Source organism: Canis lupus, chromosome 13 (assembly GCF_011100685.1).
Source record: "Canis lupus familiaris isolate Mischka breed German Shepherd chromosome 13, alternate assembly UU_Cfam_GSD_1.0, whole genome shotgun sequence".
Lineage (NCBI taxonomy): Eukaryota > Metazoa > Chordata > Mammalia > Carnivora > Canidae > Canis > Canis lupus.
Genome location: NC_049234.1, coordinates 1,560,631 through 1,573,313, shown reverse-complemented (window position 1 = coordinate 1,573,313; position 12,683 = coordinate 1,560,631). Strand labels below are relative to the sequence as shown.

The following is a 12,683-nucleotide window of genomic DNA, read 5'->3' as shown; positions in this document are numbered from 1 at the left end:
TAAGTGCTTAATGATAGATGAATGGAAAAGAAAATGTGGTGTGTGTGTGTGTGTGTGTGTGTGTGTGTGTAATGGAATATTACTAGGATAAATTAAAAACAGGCATATCTTGCCATTGCAGCATCATATATGGACCTATAGGGTAGTATGCTAAATGAAATAAGTCAGTCCAAGAAAGACAAATATATGCTTTCACTTATATAGAGAATCTAAAAATGGAGAAAATAAAATAAAACAGAAGACTCAACACAGAAAAACAAACTAGTGATTACCAAAAGGAGAAGAGCAGGGAGAGGGGTGAAATAGTGAAGAGGATTAAGAGGTACAAAATTCCTCTTATAAATGAATTTCAAGTCATGGGGATGTAATATATAGTAAAGACAATAATATTATAATAACTTTGTATGGTGACTGATGGTAGTTAGACCAATCAGTGGTCTCTTTTAATGTATAAAAAATATCAAATCACTATCAAATAACTAAAACTAGTATTATATTGTATGTCAAATACATTTCAATAAAAAAATCATTTTATGTTTAGTCCTTAAGCCACCATAATCTGAACTGCATTAATACCAGTCCTCTGAAAATGTGTGATAAGAGAAACCAATCACCTAAATTGTCAAATCCCTTTCAAATCTTCTAGCCCTTATCTTACTGAGCAGCTCTGCCATATTTAAAATGATTTAATCATTTGTCTTCCATGATAGTACTACATCATGGTTTTTCCTCATCTTACCTTTGAGATTCTCTCCTTCTCCCTCTGCTCCTCCCTCCCCTCTAAAAACAAAACAAACAAAAAGCCAAGAAGAAAAAATTAAAGAATAAACTATTTGAATCTTATAAAATCTTATAAAAATGATTTCAGAGTTAAAACAAAAAACAGGAAGCAATCCCAGGCTCATTTTATGAGGCTAGATATACGAGAGCTGTTGTGATAATAAAGAACTGCCAATAACCAAAAGCAAATATCAAATAATGGATATATCCAATATGCTGGAAAAAGAATCCTTGCATCAAGACAAACGTTACATAAGAAAAGCTCTAAAGAAGTTCCTTCTAACAGAATTCTATGATTTTATGATAATGATATTCATATTATTAAATACCAACATTCATTTCTGGTAGTAAAATCATTCCTACTTCTGACAAACCTAAGAAAACTACATTTCAATAGAAATTTGAATACAGAGAAAGGGAGAGAGAAATTAACATCAAGGTGAAGTCAAAACCTGCACAGACTGACTCTGCTTTTCAATAATAGTATGTGTAGAATCTGAATGATATCAGCATTCATGTACTTATATCCTAATAATATGAACAAGGTGTGGAACTGCTAAGCATTGTAACAAATTTGAACCCTGTTATTAAAATACAGATTCACATTATTTACTTTGTGACTAAAAACTTTTCCAGGTTCACATCTTGTTTGAGATAAATATGTTAAAGTTCAAAAGGGCATGAATTTGCAGCTGAAAACTCTGCAGTATCAGAAAGTATTTCTAAAGAGTCACGTCTTCAATCATCACACAATTATCTACTTTAACAAATGAGTAATCCAGGAATATATTGTGCTTGATGTAATAATATATGTCTCTTTTAACAAATCAAGTAGCTTAAACTAAGATCTATTTATCATTCTTAGTTCAGTCTAATGCAAACATCCAAAACCAACTTCTTCTCAATGTGTCTATGCTTGTCTTCTCAGTGTGTCTATGCTTCACATTTTAGTGATTATTCTGTATTGCACGTGATCTTTTGTAGTCTCCATTTATACTTACATCAATATGATTAAAAGGTGTGGGTGTTAATAAAAAGACTGTATCAGTTCATACACGGTGTACACCTTTCCTTTTTAGGTTCTACTTTGTTGATCACTTAATTCATTTTCATGTGGATCTTTTGCTGAGAAGACTAATTTACATAAGCACTTTTTAGGTTCTACTTTGTTGATCACTTAATTCATTTTCATGTGTATCTTTTGCTGAGAAGACTAATTTACATAAGCACTGACATATTACAAAAACAAGAGTTAAAATATTATTATAAAATATAACAATCAAAAAAAAATATAACAATCATAGGAAGAATTTTTTTAAATGTACCTTCTTCAAGGATGGGTCGTGGAATGACAAATGGAATCTCCTGCAGAGGTTCCATATACTTGTGGCCAGCACTAATAATCTTTATCTGTGGCAAACAGAGGACCAGCATTCCTGGCATGCTAGTTTGTCCATGGTACCAACTTCTTACTGTTCCAGGAATGTCACCAGATACAATTGTACTTGGGGAAGGCAGGCTATCATTTGGAACAAACACACAACAAGACTGTACTTCAAGCTACAAAAAAAAAAGAGTAAAATTAAAATACTGGGAACAGACTTTACGCCTAAACACGTAATATCTTAATGAATAAACAGGCAAGCCAAAAAAAGAAATGGGCCATATTCATGCCTTTATGAGTAACTTTTACCAAGGAACACAATAAACACTTAAAAAGATGTTTCTTGCTATAAATTTGATCAAAAAGGCACAGTGACATGAGATGAAAACATATCTGCCTTTCCACAGTTCTTTCCAAGAAACATGACTAAATTAGAAAATGTGTTGGCAAAAAAGGTGAGAAAATCCTCCTTCTTTTGCACTTCATTAGATTTTTGTTAACACCAGCTAAGGCCTTAGAGCTGACTAGCATTATACTGTACTCACTTAAAAGACACACATATACACAGAGCTATTTCTATATGAATTTAGCCTTTTTTTTTTAACTTCACAGACTAAAATATAAGAAAAATGTTTAAAATATTCAGATTTTATCTCCAGACACACATTAAAATGTATCGCATACTCTTTTTAATACATGTATACCAAGATTCAAGTGTGTATGTGTATCACATTTTATATATAAATATACATGGTAAATGAAGAAAATTGAGAACACTTAAAAATCAGAACATTATTCCTTGTGTCTATCATGTCTCAAGTTATTATTTAAATTTTGATTTCATGTGCAATTTTTATGGTCTCTTATCTCCAGCTGGTGACTCAGAGTTAAAATAAAATGAAGCAAGCCCAAATCAGAAATTAAATTTGGAATGAGTTCTTAATTCAAAAGCAATGTATGTTAGATTCTTTTAGTCATGGTTGGTTCTTACAAAGTAATATTTTGTACCTGGTTCACCAATTGCCCGAACAGTCTAGCATAAATTATTCTTAAGAAAATAAAAAATACCTGTTAATTTTTTAATAAAATATTTGGCATATAAAGATATTATCTGAAGGTATAACAAAAAGTAAAATTTGTTTCATAAATGCTTGGATATTCTATCAATGAAAGATAAAAAAGGTAACTAAAGAATACAGTCATATACCTTCAGTGGGGTTAATATAGTCCTTAGTGAGGGGATGATATGTAGCAGGTCCTTAATATGATAAATAATTTGGCAGCCTTATAAATAAACTAGCATACTCATCTTTGCTTTAACATTTCTGTGCATGGAACACACTGACGAATTCAGTGAAGAAAAATATAAGTCAAAGTTTGCAAAATAAATACACTGGTTCATGAAGTATGATCATTTCTTATGAGTTTCTTAGTTCCAGAATTTTATCTTGCAACTTAAGTGTGTATACGTTCAGTAGCCCATTGATTTAAGATTACATTTTAAAATTCTGAAATAGAAGTATATATTGTCTCAGATGTATTACATTTACCCTTTTAAAATTTAACATAATTACTTATCTTCAAGCAATATGGTTTACTAAGAACATATTCTCCCATATTTATTATGGTTACAGTGTAAAACTAAAACTAAAAAGAGTCAGTATTTAACACTTCATGTAGCTATTGATGCTTTATTAAAAAATGTTTTTGGGGATCCCTGGGTGGCTCAGAGGCTTAGCTCCTGCCTTCGGCCCAGGGTGTGATCCTGGAGTCCCAGGATCGAGTCCCAGTTTGGGCTCCCTGCATGGAGCCTGCTTCTCCCCCTGCCTGTGCCTGTCTGTCTCTGTCTCTGTCTCTCTCTCTGTGTCTCTCATGAATAAATAAATAAAATCTTTAAAAAATAAAAAAATAAGAAATGTTTTCAATAACATGAGGTAATTAGTATAATATGCCACACTATACAAATATACACATGCATATCCTCTGAAATAAATTCAAGTTGTGCCCAAATTTCTAAAATCATAATATATTCCAAAATTCCACTAATTCAAAAATAAATTTCATCAAATTTAGCCTGAGATAAACAACTCTGAAAAATAAACTTCTTAAAATATGATGTGTTATGGAGATTCCTCTAATGATAAGAACCAAAACATACATATAATCGAAATTGCTCAAACTTATTATAATGTTACATCTATTATATATACTATAGCTATCACATAAATCTTTTTACACTTTTAAAATAACTGTTAAACTCTAGGTCTAAAATTGTGGTTTTAATGTAAAATGCTGAGTGATTTATGTAAGTGTATATAAATCTGCGGCAGTAAATTTTGCATTAATGTAAGGATCTGACAATCCAAGGGGAAGAAAATGAAGTAATCTGCCAGTAAGAAGTCCTCAAACCGGGGGTCAGATCATGTTCATGGAAACCATCTGGTTGGGACCCTCTGAGCCACACCAAACACAAATGATCTTTTAAAAAAATATCCTATTCATTAATGCATCACAGCTGCACTGAGTGTTACTTCATTTTTCCATGGCAACATCCTTTCTGTTTCAAGGATCTTATTTCAGTTTTGGTAGCAACGTGTTCTTTCGCCAATATTGAACACATTCATGTGTTAAAGTGAAGGGATTATTGCAAATTCTTAAAGTAAAACCACCTCTATTTTGATTCCTATTAGGTCAAGGGCTACAAATCTAAGTATATACACTGAGAATAAAAAAAATAAAGAAGAAATTATTTAGTATTCTTATTTTAATAAATGAAATGACTGTCATGCAGTTTTTGGAAGTTCCAAGTTTGTGCCATTTGAAAAGATGTAGGTCTTTGTGTACCCCCAACCTAGCTCCCATATGTAAGGTTTTGTAGACTTACATTTTTCTCATTTGTGTGCTATATAACTGTGATTACAACTCAATTAAAAAGAAAAGACTAACATAGGTTTCACTTATATATTAATCTGAACACTTTATTAGCCCACTATCATTTAGAACACATTATATATAAATGCTTTTAAATGTTCTATTTTCTGTACTTTTAAATAATATTCCTATTTCCTACTCCCAAATAACATGTTTTCCTTTCTTTAAAACTGAAACTTTGGATTATATTTTATAAAATTTCTAAAGAATGACATGTTCTCTGTATGAATTTTATTCTTCAGAAAACAGTTTCAAATAAAAACAAATATGAAGGAATGTTTCAGGTTACAATTGCATTCACTTTTTTTTTATTCATGCATTCTTTAATACCTCATATGAACTGAACTGGAAGTCAGGAATACAAAGGACATAATCCTAGCACTTAAAAAAATTGAAACAAGAGGATATTAAAATACTAATAGCCTTACAGAATTTTCACTAGAACATATAAGGTCTGTAATGTCAGATACTTTGCCTACTTTGTTTACAGTCTCAGTACATAGTTCAGTGTCTAGCATGTACTAGGTACTAAATAATTATTAAATAAGTAAACACAATTATTTTTATTTGCATCAGATACTGATATTAATTATAATAACTGTTTAGTGTATCATTTCATTGTACAGACAACCTAGTAAAGTAACTAATAAAACTGACTTGTTGGCCAGATGGGTTCAGCTCCAGCTTATGGAACCTTTAACAATTGTTTAATCTCTCTATGACTTCAGTTTCTTCATCTGTACTCTCGGGGCAGGGGTGGGGTGGTGGGGAGATCAGCTCTGATATAAAGATGCAATGTATTAACTCTTACCTGAAGGTCTGCTACATAAAATTAACTCAATGAACATACACTGATTTTCTCCTATATATCAGATCCACATATTAGTTCTCATGGGTTCACAGATGTTCAGTCTTTTTTTTTTTTAAAGATTTTATTTATTAATTTATGAGAGACAGAGAGAGAGAGAGGCAGAGACATAGGCAGAGGGAGAAGCAGGCTTGTCACAGGGAACCCAATGTGGGACTCGATCCTGGAACCCCAGGATTATGCCGTCAGCCAAAGATAGATGCGCAACCACTGAACCATCTAGGCATCCCAGGGAGAAGGAGGCTCCCTACAGGGAGCCCGATGTGGGACTCGATTCCAGGACCCTGGGATCATGACCTGATCCAAAGGCAGGTACTCAACCAGTGAGCCACCCAGGTGCCCCTCACAGTATTTTTATTAAAAAACACCAGTGCTTATGATGTAACTAAAATAAGCAGTATTCCATTTGCACTACAACAAATGTATTAACTATGTCCAAAATCAATTTTCCTATTCTATACATTTTTAATACTCTATGAAGATATTTGGGTTATCATCATATATAGCAGAAATCTAATATACCCAAATTAGAGCATTCGGTTAAAAACCTCAAAAGTGAACCTCAGCTGTCTTCTTTTCCAGATTGTTACAAATCCACTTTCCCATATAAATGCTGCCAAGGGAAAACATGAAAAAATGCCTACATTTGAATTCCAGACTTCCTCCTCCTAACAAACTACCATGCAGTTATAGTCACTTTCTCAATGCCTATAAACAAAAACATGAACCTTTGCAAAATTTTAAGCATTAAATGTAAATAATTACTTTTACCATTAAGGTGTTTGGTAGTTGATCTGTCTAGCCTCAAATACCTACCCTTTTTTGATTATGCAGATAGGCCAGGAAGTTCACAAGATATGAGGACATCAAATGTATCATGCAATATGATTACTGCCATCACTGATCATATTCTATATATAACTTCTTGGGAGAAAGAATTCAATTGATCTAGCTTAATTAGCTTATGAGACTTGAGACACTGACATATCAAAATCAAGGAATGTGGGAAGTAGTTCTCTAAGGAATAACAGATTAGCAAAAGAAGGAGACCAAGAGGCTTGGTATAGAAAATAAAGAATCGGGATCCCTGGGTGGCGCAGAGGTTTAGCGCCTGCCTTTGGCCCGGGGCGTGATCCTGGAGACCCAGGATCGAATCCCACGTCGGGCTCCCAGTGCATGGAGCCTGCTTCTCCCTCTGCCTGTGTCTCTGCCTCTCTCTCTCTGTGACTATCATAAATAAATAAATAAAAATTAAAAAAAAGAAAAGAAAAGAAAGAATCTATTATACAGACTACTCAGAAAGCTTTAGAAAAAAAAAAAAAACCACCTAGAAAATGCCATATAAAAGAAACAGGATCTTCAATGTAAAAGAGAAGAAAAAGGAGTTCAGCAAAAACTAGGGCAATGTTCTCCGCTATTAGTGAATTCTAGGCCAAAATATTTCTATTTTGTCAACTGCATGCCATTGCCAATCATGTGCTTCTGGAATAAAATGTAGCTTTTGGAATAAAATCTTATCTATTATTTGAACTATAATAGATAAGATCTTTGCTGATTAGCCAATAGAGAAAACTCGCAAAGAACTGAGTTTATGCTAATCTTTTGAGAAAAAGGCCCCCAAACCAAGTTCACATTTTAAAAAGTTGTTCAAGACTACATAAAGTACTATCACATAATCCATTAAGATGAAATGTGGAAATTACTTTTCCCACTGATAAACAAATAGGTTACAGTGAATATTGTTTATGTCTAAATGCAAGATATGTCTATCATAAGTAGAAATGGAACATGGGCTTCCATTTCCATTAGCAAATATCAACTTTGGCTGCAAAATCAATTTTCCAGAAATTCTGATTCCAAACACATTCACTTGCTCAAACTTCCACTAAGAGGATAATCCTTTGATGGTTTCAAGTATGATGTTCTGTTTTGTCAGATGACAACTTCAGGGTTTTGTTTTATATTTGGTTCATAAAACATCTTGGAAAATGGACATTACTATTTTAAAAACTCAGAATTTTAAGGCCTAGATTTTAATCATTTAATCAGAATCAAGTTTTATCTTTAAAGCTTTCCAGAACACATTAAATCTGGAAACGTCTAAATATAAACCATGTATAATACAGGGCTGGGACTAGGAATGAGGCCAGTGAGTGCCTATTTCATATTCAAAATAACCTATACAAAGATATAATCATTAGTACTCTTGTAATTCTATGTTAATTTATACTCAATAAGTTTAGTCAAATGAAGAACATCAGTTTAAATTGCACTCGTAGGGGATTCCTGGATGGCTCAGCAGTTTAGTGCCTGCCTTTGGTCCAGGGCGAGGTCCTAGAGTCCTGGGATGGTGTCCCACATCGGGCTCCCTGCGTGGAGTCTGGTTCTCTCTCTGCCCATGTCTCTGCCTCTCTCTCTCTCTCTCTCTCTCTTATTCTCTCATGAATAAATAAATAAAATCTTAAAAAAATAAAAATAAAAAATAAAAAAATTGTACCCGTAAAAATGATTAACATAGCAAATTTAATGTTAAGTGTATCTTACCACAATTAAAAACTTTTTAAAAGAAGAAAAAAATGAGGAACATCAGTATCTCTACTTATAAGTAATCCACAATGATGTCTAAGCTTAAATTTATTGTTGGTAACAAAGCTAATGAAGGCACTGTATCATTAGAAAATAAGCAAAAAAAAAACAAAAAACAAAAAACAACCCAAAAGAATCCCACTAGAATGTTAGAATTAAAAATAATCATAAATATTATTTAATCTAAGCATTTCATATTGCAGTCCATAGTTAAGATCCAGAATTTGTTACTGCTAAGTGCTGGTTACTTGAAATTCTCCACACCCCTTCACTTTCATGAACTGTCTGACTTTTCCTTCTACATCTCTGATCTCTCCTATAGGCTCCTTCAAGGACACTTTTACTGTCTATTTTAGATATGGTATTCCCTTGGTCCATTGTTCTTTCAACTTTACATATTTTTTGAATGATGAATTCTCCTGATTCTAACCATCTGTAGATGATTCTCAAAATTATATCTCTACTGTGAATCTCTTCCTTAACCTCCAGATATGAATATCCTACTGTCTAACAGAAGCCTGGTTATCTCACAGGAATTTCAAATACATGCATAAATTAAACTCCCTGTTTACCACTGACCCTGAAAAGCTGTTTCTTTTATCATTTCATGGCATCACTATTCACCCAAATGCCAAAAGTGGCACCTGGAACACCACTTGGACTGGAACACCTTCTTCTCATTCCCTGAAACCAGTAGTCACCAAGCCATGATGAGTTCATCTTCAATCTTTCAGGGACCGCTGTCCAACTTGGCCTACTCTCTAGTGTTTTGTGGTTTGTATATTGAACATTTAAAATCTTTTAAAATAAAGAAACAGAATGACTTTTTTAACTCAAGAAAAATCTCAAAATTTGTGTATTTTTAGAACTTCATCAAAAGAACACATAATATGTATTTCATATAATTCTGTTAATATATAAAGTGCACCAAGAATTTTCACCTAAGTTATACAAATGAGATGGATACAAATGTTAAGAGATTATTTCTTTTTTACCAATATTAAATGTTAGTAGTGAGACTATTTTTTTACCAATACTTAAGGTGTTAAAAATTATAAAGGATTATAGAAATTAAAACCAGATTATATCTAACTTTTATTTTACCTGTAGTGTGAGACTCTTTACTGCATTCCATACTACTCCAACAAATTCTTTCATTCTTTCTTCAGGACTTCTACAGCCTTCAGATATATTCAGCATGGCTTTCACAGGAACTGACAATGGTCGGGATTCTAAGTATAAGAATAGTTATTTAACACACATGTACTTTACTGTTTTACAAAAATATAAAAAAAATATTTCTATGATTATTTCTTTCCTTAATAGCTCCAAATGAGATTATAAAATATATTAGATCATTTTGTATTATAGAATTACTGATTTTTGCAACTATTCAAATATAAGCAAAACTCATCTGTTAAAAGTAAGGAATGTGTTGGTTACTCTTGTCAGGAATTGGTGATTGGAAGGTAACACTGTGGAACAATGTTAGAATCTAATATTCTATTTACTGAATACATGGATATATCCACTTCACAAAAATTTATTAAGTTGTAACCTAACAATTTGCCCATTTCTCACTTTTATAATGATAATACTGCAATGAAAGCTTTACTTGGAAAAAAAAGGGGGGGACCCCTGGGTGGCTCAGCAGTTTAGCGCCTGCCTTTGGCCCAGGGCATGATCCTGGAGTCCCGGGATCAAGTCCCGCATTGGGTTCCCTGCATAGAGCCTGCTTCTCCCTCTGCCTCTCTCTCTCTCTCTCTGTGCCTTTCATGAATAAATAAATAAAATCTTTTAAAAAAAAAAAGGAAATTCAACAACAAACTATTTGATTCATCCACAATTGATAAGAAACAAATCTTCCTACATATGAATTCTCTTGTTAACAAAAGCTTATCCATACTCTCTCAACTTTAAAAACTGATTCTGAGAAAAAAAAAACAAAACCTGATTTTGAAAGTAACCAAAAGAACTATGTGATCACATAAAAGACAGATCTATATATATTTAACAAAATGTGATTCCAATCTGTATAGCATGTTATTAAAAATTTTGTCTATGGATATTACAGAAATCAAAGAATCTCAATAATTTTAAAGTTAAATGTCAGAAATTGCTATTAATTTAATGGTAATTTATAACGTGTTATTTCCAAACAGATCCATATATTTTATGCATTATATGTTAATGCAAACATATAATTTGTATATACCATTTTAGGTACTTTTTAAGTAGCATAAAATAAATCAGATCTTGCTCTTAGGACTTTGATTAAATTAAGTTTTGATGGTCCTAAAATTCTATCCAAAGTAAATGCTACCAAATCACTACTACATGAACTGCAGTTGCAGTATCTCAACTCATTTTTTCCCTGTCTTCCCAACTTGGTTTATTAGAGTTTATATTAGATTAATAATACCTTAAGGGCATGGAACATAAACCTTTTTTCTTCATGCTCATAAACCCAAGTCTACCACATTACGCACGTTAGAAATTCAAAGAATGTTATTTATAAAAAGAATTTGGGAAAGATCCATGGAGATATTTGGGAGCAGAGCACTGTAGGCAAATAAAACAGTAATGCAAAAGTCCTCAGTTAGATGTGTACTTAGGATTTTTTTTTTTTTTAAGATTTATGTATTTATTTGAGAGAGAGAGAGAGCACAAGCAGGGGGAGAGGGGGGCGAGCAGAGGGAGAAGCAAACTCCTCATTGAATGTGGAGCCCAACACAAAGCTTGATTACAAGACCCTGAGATTCCGACCTGAGCTGAAGGTAGACACTTGACTTACTTAAGCCACTCAGGCACCTAGACGTATACTTAGGATTTCAAGAAACAGTATAGAAGCAATGATGGCTAAAGTAAAGTGAAGAGTGATAGAAGTAGGAAATGAAGTCAGAGCTACAAATAAGGACCAATAACAGAGCTATAGAGGCCATGGGAAGAAGGTTGGCTTTTGCTTTGAAGAAGCTAGGATAGGATTATGGATTCTAAATACAGTCATCAAGTATTGGACATATTTTAAGAGGCTACTGGCTACTCTGCAAAAAATAGGCTGCAAGTATTAAAATAGGAAGACAGTATGTGAGAGATGGTCGCTGCATTGAAGGTAGTAAGAAATGATGAGATTCTGTATCCACATAAAAGCTACAGCCAATAGGACTTACTGATGCACTACAAATACCCTGAGAAAGGTCAAGAAAGGATGACTCAAAGGTTTTAGGTCACAGCAGATGGAAGAATGAAGCTGTAAGAGAAAAGAGAATGGAGAGGGTGAAAAAACTTCATTTTTTAGACCTATCAAGCTTCATGAAATTCCCATTAGTTCAAATGAAGATATCAAGCAACAGATTAACAGCTATAAAAATATGGAAAAATATGAACAGATAATTCACAGAAAAATATAATTTGGACAAAAAACTAATATTTATTTTTCAAAAAACAAATATTAAGACAAAAATCAGGTTTCCTCTTTAGTGGTCACACTGGCAAACATTTTAAGGTATCCATTTTTATGTTTACAAAATCTGCTGTTGTTGAAGCCTCTTGTGAAAATTTTTCATATATTGGGAATATAAATAAGTATGGTCTGTAGAGTAGAATTGTAAGAGATGATCATTTGTAGCTATCAAAATTTAAACACACATTATTCTTCAAAACAATCCTATTTCTAAAAATCTATGCTACAGAAACATTATAACAATGTAAGAGTGCATGCATTTAAACAACTTAAAAAGAATGGTCCATATCAGCAGTATTATTTGAAATAGTTAAAAAAGAAAGAGAAGGGTAAGAAGGGAGGGAGGAGGAAATGGAGAAGAAAAATGCTAAGCAACTTATCTGTCCATCAAAAATAAATAGTTAAATTAACTTAGAAATACCCACAACGAAGATGGTAATTCACTCATTTAAAATGAGAAACAGTTACAGGCATGACAGAAAGGGTATTTTTGATATCTTGTGAAATGAGAAACATACGTATGTATAGCACAATCCAAATATGTTTTTAAAACAATGTGTCAGTTTGAGTGTGATTTGTCTATTCCTTATATAGAAAAGTTACAGAAGAGTAAAAAGCAAACCCACAGGTTACCTCTGAGGAGAGTAAAACAGAATTGATGAGGGGTAAGA

At 32.7% G+C, this 12,683-nt stretch overlaps 1 protein-coding gene across 11 annotated transcripts in view; it reads right to left on the bottom strand.

Moving 5' to 3' along the window:
• Window positions 1–12,683, bottom strand: part of VPS13B (vacuolar protein sorting 13 homolog B) — a 734,128-nt gene that overhangs the window by 371,620 nt on the left and 349,825 nt on the right. For all 11 annotated transcript variants that reach the window (XR_005368417.1, XM_038555171.1, XM_038555170.1 and 8 more), the window contains 2 exons: window positions 9,654–9,781; window positions 2,106–2,340 (listed from right to left, as the gene is read on the bottom strand). Coding sequence is in view for 10 of the 11 variants with exons in the window: in XM_038555171.1 (XP_038411099.1) it covers window positions 2,106–2,340; window positions 9,654–9,781 (363 nt within the window). In the remaining variant the exon portion in view is untranslated. The remainder of the gene's footprint in view (window positions 1–2,105; window positions 2,341–9,653; window positions 9,782–12,683) is intronic.